This window comes from Tarenaya hassleriana, unplaced genomic scaffold (assembly GCF_000463585.1).
Source record: "Tarenaya hassleriana unplaced genomic scaffold, ASM46358v1 Cleome216, whole genome shotgun sequence".
NCBI lineage: Eukaryota > Viridiplantae > Streptophyta > Magnoliopsida > Brassicales > Cleomaceae > Tarenaya > Tarenaya hassleriana.
In genome coordinates this window covers 114,494-120,719 of record NW_010965508.1, presented here as the reverse complement: position 1 = coordinate 120,719, position 6,226 = coordinate 114,494, and the positions used below count along the sequence as shown (strand labels likewise).

Genomic DNA, 6,226 nt, shown 5'->3' with positions numbered 1-6,226 from the left:
CTAGTTTTTGTTTTTTTAGCGGAGGTAGAACTGAATGGGTGGGTATTACCGTATTAGTTCAAGTTTGATGCCATTACTTTCGGATTTGATTTTTTCAATTTTCAAATATTACATCTATGTTGTTTCAAATTCGAATTTTATAGACAAAAATAATTATTTTAAAGAAATTTTTTGTTTTTTCATTTACTTTTATATTTTATATTTAACTAAGCTCCTTTTTCAATTTAAAAAATTACACCCATTTGAGAGTTTTATACCGAATTTAATTTGATTGCATAATATTCAGTTTAAATCCGTTATGTAACGTCCATCCTCAAGAATGACGAATCTCTAAGAATGGTGATTAGGACAACATAGAAAATCAAAACTACGTTGCTCAAAGCACTAAACAGAAAAAAGACAACCTCAAATGAGATGCAACACAAAGACAGAAGAAAGAGAACGAAGCGACTTCGCCAGCTTTCCACTACACACCACAAACTCTCCTCTAGATCTAGGAAAGACCACCGACTCGGGTCCCGGTTTATTCTCAAGATTCCAACCACCTTTCTGGTAGACCTAAGCAGACAACTCGGTAGAGACTAACCAGACTCTTCTCCTTACAGCTTGAGAAAAACGAATTCCTCAATGGCGGAGACACCCCCGATTTCCTGAAGCGCTTTGTCGCCTGGCTCTTCGTCTACTCCAATCGCCATTATGGCGTGTTTCCTTTCCACTGTTCTTCCCACGCTCATGAAACTCACGTTCACGTTCCGCTCTCCCAGTATGTTACCGACCTGTCCTATCATTCCCGGCTGATCCACCTGCCTGCACAATATCAAATTCCCCTCGAGACTCACATCCACTCCGAATGATCCAACGCATGTTAAATGTGGGATTCCGTATTTGATCCTCCCCTCGATGCTTATGTTCCCGGAATCTGAAACAGCCGCGGCAAATTTCGACCCCACATTCAGGATCTGAACTTGGATGGAATCGACGGGATTTCCTGGGGATGAGTCCACAACCACACGTTCCTCACTGATACGAAGGCCCTTTTGCTTGGCTGTGAAATCAGCATTCACCAGGTTGACATACGCGGACGATATCGGTTCGATGATCCCCTTCGTGATCATTGCACGGAGAAGTCTGGTGTCTAAATCATCTGGGTCACGAGCCGTCTTGTACACGACCCTGACGGCTTGTATCCCGGTGCCTCCAGATACCAATTGTACTGCCAGCCTTCCGAGCTTCTCAGCCAAGACAATGTAAGGCGCCAGTTCAGACAAGACCTCAGGTGCAACCATAGGAGCGTTGACGGCTGTAGCTGATAACTCGCCCTTCAATGCCCCTGCCACTGCCTCTGCTATTTCAATAGCCACACCTTCCTGAAAGATTCACATACCCAATGTTAGATTGGTCATACGCCTTCCATATGTATATCCTTCAACTGAGCAACATGATGATGTATAGAATATTGCCATATGCGACATCGCACCTGTGCTTCCTTTGTGCTGGCTCCGAGATGAGGTGTTACAGTGACATTTTCGTGTAGAACTAACTTGCTGTCTTTGGATGGTGGCTCCTCACAGAACACATCCAGAGCTGCCTGTTCATGTTTCACAGGATTCAAATTATATCCACGGATCCAGAAATCTGATTTTCAGATACCTCAATCGAAATACGAACTCGAGGCTTCCTATTTCAATACAAACCCTAAAAGTTTCAGAAATCCACCGATTGGAGATCACAGGATCAAACACAAATTCAACCAAAACCTCGAAATTCATAGAACGCAAATCGAACCTGAGCCACAATCCCCGAATCGAGAGCCCTAACGAGGGCGTCCTCATCGATGACCCCGCCTCTGGCGACATTGATGAGACGAACACCTTTCTTCATCTTGGAGAAGGTCTGGTCATTGAAGACCTTCTTGGTCGCGGGAGTGAGAGGCATGTGGAGGGAGATGAAATCAGCGGTGGAAATGGCTTGATCGAAGGAGACGAGGTCGACGCCGACGGCTCGAGCTCTTTCGGCAGGAGCGTAAGGGTCGTGTGCGATGACGTTCATGCCGAGACCCTTGGCTCGTCTGGCGACCTCCGAGCCGACCTTGCCGAATCCCATCACCGCCAATGTCTTGCCGACCATGGATACTCCGACGTACTTGTTCCTCTGCCATTTTCCTGGAGATTTTTCACATGCGTCGTGAAGAAGTTTGTAAAAAATTTATACCAAAAAAAAAAAAAAAAAGTTTGTAAAATTCTGCTTTATAATTCATTTTTGCAGATTCAAACAAGACGACATTTATACTGCTACGGATTCGAAATAAATTACATAAAATCATTAAAAAAAATAAATGATTTGAATTTTCAAAAATTATAAATTTCGAACAAAAATTTCATATAAAAATAATCACAAAAATCAATTTTTATTTGAAAAAACATTATCAACAAATAATAAAAACTAAATTTACATAAAAATTAGATTTAATATAAAAAATTAAACGGATATAGTTTTTTTTAAAACGACAACAAAAATTTAACCAATCAGATCCAAAATCTCCTACCATAATTTATACTACTGACACAACTTTGTTTTTCAAGAATGAATACTACATGTGTGGTGAATCGATATCAATTTCAATCAGAACATACGACATCGAGATTAACCCCATTCCACTAAGAAAATATACTTGAATAAAGTATTAATTTCATAATTCAATTATAAATTTATCATATAAATATATAGCTGCCATGACAATTCTACTTTATACGACGGAATCGAATATTTGAAGAAGTCAATTGAGAGTGATTGATATTTTATTGTTAACTCATGATTTTTCAAAGATATATATGCCCACTTGCAATAACTAATATAAAAAAATGGAGCATTATTAAAGCATATTCCTCTATCGTTCATGATAATGTGTTAGTAGACGACAAAATCTAATTCCTAGCAGTAAAATGTTCTATTTATATTCTAAGCAGCTTTTAATATGATTTTAATTTTTTTTTAAATCAATGGTAAAAGGAAAAGTTGTCCAAACTCCAAAGTAAGTGGAGTTGGGCATCCGCAGATGTTTGGTGGTCTTGCCATGATTGTAGAATTTTTTTTTTTCTTATTTAGAGCAAAAAAATAATCTTTTTTGCCAAAATATTTTAAGCGTAAAATATGATTCTTGAATTTATTTAATTTTGAAATTATTATTTAATAATATCAACTTTATAATTGGAAAGAATCAAATTCTATTTTTTATGATGTTAACTTTATTATAAAATGAGGAATAAAATTCTGAAAATGATTTAAATATCGAGAATAAACGGAGAAAGAAAAATATCAAATGAACTAAAAATTTCAAATACTAAAAATTATTTGGAGAAGCTTTTGTTGCTTAGCAATAAGATTAAAAATATATTATTAAATTTGGATTAATAATATATATTATGGATATTTTAGAAATGGAGAAACTAAGAAAACGACAAAAGTGAAAAAAATGGAACTAAAGAGAAGTACAATAATTATTTTGTACCGTTGGAGCTAGGGGTGGGCGTTTCGGTTCGGTTCTTCGGAATCGGACCGAACCGAATCGTTAAAACGGTATTTTTTCCGACCCGAAACCGCTGTTATTTCCCGAACGGTACCATTTTTAGAGAACCGAATTTTCCCGGAACCGAACCGAACCGAACCGAACTTTAAAAATCCCGAAAAACCGAATATTTTTAAAGGAAATCTATAATTTTTTTTAATAAAATCCGGAACCGAACCGAACCGATACCGAAATCGAACCGAACCGAATACAATAAAAAACCCGATTGGTACCTATTTTTGTAAAACCGAAAGAACCGAACCGATTAATTCCGTCCCGAACCCGAACCGTTTCTCGAAACGCCCACCCCTAGTTGGGGCGTGTCAGGAGTGCATTATATGATATTATAATGTGCCCCACCTCTGTTACTTTTTTTACTATTTTTACCAAAACTTAAAAATATTTTCGTATATGCATCTGTGTATGTCCCTTTTAATAACTTTTACACGAATAAGCTAAATCGATGTTGTAAAAGTATACAGAAAACTATGACCGATTTTATAATTTTGATTAAAAAATTAATTTAAACTTAGATTTTCCTAAGGTTTTTATACGTATTTTAATTTTCTAAATACGTATACGACTTTTGTACTTTACAACACAGGTGGTCAATAATATTTGACCAAATTGAAATTTCGAATGGAAGAGGAAAAAATGGAACGTGCTCACCACCGACAAACAATTATAACTGGAAAATGAAAAAAAATACGTATCCAAGGGACCACAAATGTTTATAATGAGGGTAATTTATTGTTGTTTTTAAAAAAAATATCATAGCTAATTTAGACATTGTACTGACTTTATATGCGTATTTTGATTATTTACAGCTATTTTATTATATAATTATGGGATATTGAAATGTTATTTTAGTAGGGTGAGTTCAACTAGATTATCTGCAATTTTGGGTTATTTTAATACAAATCCAAATATGTTTGGATTGAACCTTTTAAAATCCAATCTTATGTTTATGTTTATGAGGTTTGTAAAATATTTGCTAGTGTTTTTTTTTTTTTTTTTTTTTTTTGCATTTCCGATCAAAACTTCTATTTTCAAACAAATGTGTTTTTGTTTTGAAAAAAAAAACACTAAGAATATATTTGTATTATCCGTAAAAATGACTAATAACATTTTGATTGTGAACTCGAATCTAAATTATCTATAATCACAAATATTTTAAACATTAATTTGAAGTGTTTATGCATTTTGTAGGATTCAACTAAAAACTGAAAGGAATTGAGCAAAATAATTGACGCGGATAGAGGATAGGTACCAGATTTAAGGGAGGCGTCGGCCTGGGCGATGTTACGTGCCATGGACGCGAGGAGGGCGATGCCGTGCTCGGCGGCAGCCACGGTGTTGGCCGTCGGGGCATTGACCACCAAACACCCGAACTCCGTGGCCGCCTGAAGATCCACGTTGTCGATCCCCACGCCGGCCCTCCCCACCACCTTCAGCCTCCCCCTCCCCGCCTCGAACACCTCCCTCGTCACCTTCGTCCCGCTCCTCACTATCACCGCCTCGCACTCCTTCACCTTTTCCCCCAATTAATTTACTCTCTGTTAGTTAATGTATCATAATTTAAAAAAAAAATTAAATTCCATTACTATTAACTCCTACTTTTTCCTTGAGTTGGTCTTCCGACATGTTGTAGCAACAGTCAACGTCCGCGAATTCACGGAGGAGGTTGACTCCGGCTTCTCCGAGCTTCTCGGCCACGAGGATCTTTGGACGGTATACTGTGTTTTGTCCTTCCTCTTGTTCGTACGGTGACGATCCGACCGTGGAGGATGATTTCTGTGCTGTCTCATCGACGGCGGTTCTCGCGCCTTTGGTCGTTAGCCTTAGACAACGTATGGACGGGTCGTACGATGTGCGGAGAATCGTACGCCGGAGATCCCGGGAGTTGCGGCGGAGGAACGCCGGAAAAAGCGAAGATCTCGGCGACGGCGATTTTACCGTAAGTTTGGGGGAAGAAGGAGAAGAACAAAACGCCATTGTTCCTTTTTTTTTTGTGTTTGATTTCTTTTTTTGTTTGTTTGGTGTTTGTGAGTGTAATGGGTTTCAAAGGATGCTTATTAATAATAGAGACAGATCGTGAATGTTTTCCTTTTTTGTTTTTGTTTTTAAGATTATGAATGGAATCGAGAAAACACAGGCATAGGTAGATAACTCGTGGTGATTTTGCGTAGATAATTATTGAATCTTTTTACTGTGCGGTTAAAATTCATGCTACCAATAATAGTTTAGGAGAATATCCAAAGTGGAATTTACTGTATGTATGTATGTATGTATATATTAAAAATCTGAGAGTGTATCTATCGATTAGATATTGTAAATGGAAAGTTTAGTTGAATATATTTGGAAAATAAGAAATGGGTAAAAACATTGTTTATATAACTTTTCCTTGAATTTGGATAAAGATTTACCTTATCTGTTGATTCTTATGTTTTAATGTTTCAACACGTGAGTTAATTGTTTTACCGAAAAGTCTACATTCATTCATTGTACCTTAGGAGATCGGTACCTGCCACCTCCGAGGAAGAGAATTTTCTATGGCGGCTTCATCACAAAATGGTATTTTATTTGTTTTTATTCATAAACTCGTTATTTTCTAATAAAATCAAGATATTTTTTTTGGTAAAGATTAAACCAAGACTTTGT

The 6,226-nt window shown here is 37.0% G+C and overlaps 1 protein-coding gene across 1 annotated transcript; it reads right to left on the bottom strand.

Annotated features, from left to right (window-relative positions):
- Positions 1-281: 281 nt before the first annotated feature.
- LOC104814757 (D-3-phosphoglycerate dehydrogenase 2, chloroplastic) lies at positions 282-5,662 on the bottom strand. Its single transcript, XM_010542939.1, has 5 exons — positions 5,183-5,662; positions 4,836-5,097; positions 1,786-2,162; positions 1,478-1,588; positions 282-1,367 (listed from the first exon to the last, which is right to left on the bottom strand). The coding sequence occupies exons 1-5, from the start codon at positions 5,558-5,560 to the stop codon at positions 600-602; spliced, it is 1,896 nt and encodes a 631-aa protein (XP_010541241.1). The 5' UTR covers positions 5,561-5,662; the 3' UTR covers positions 282-599.
- Between the last annotated feature and the right edge of the window lie 564 nt (positions 5,663-6,226).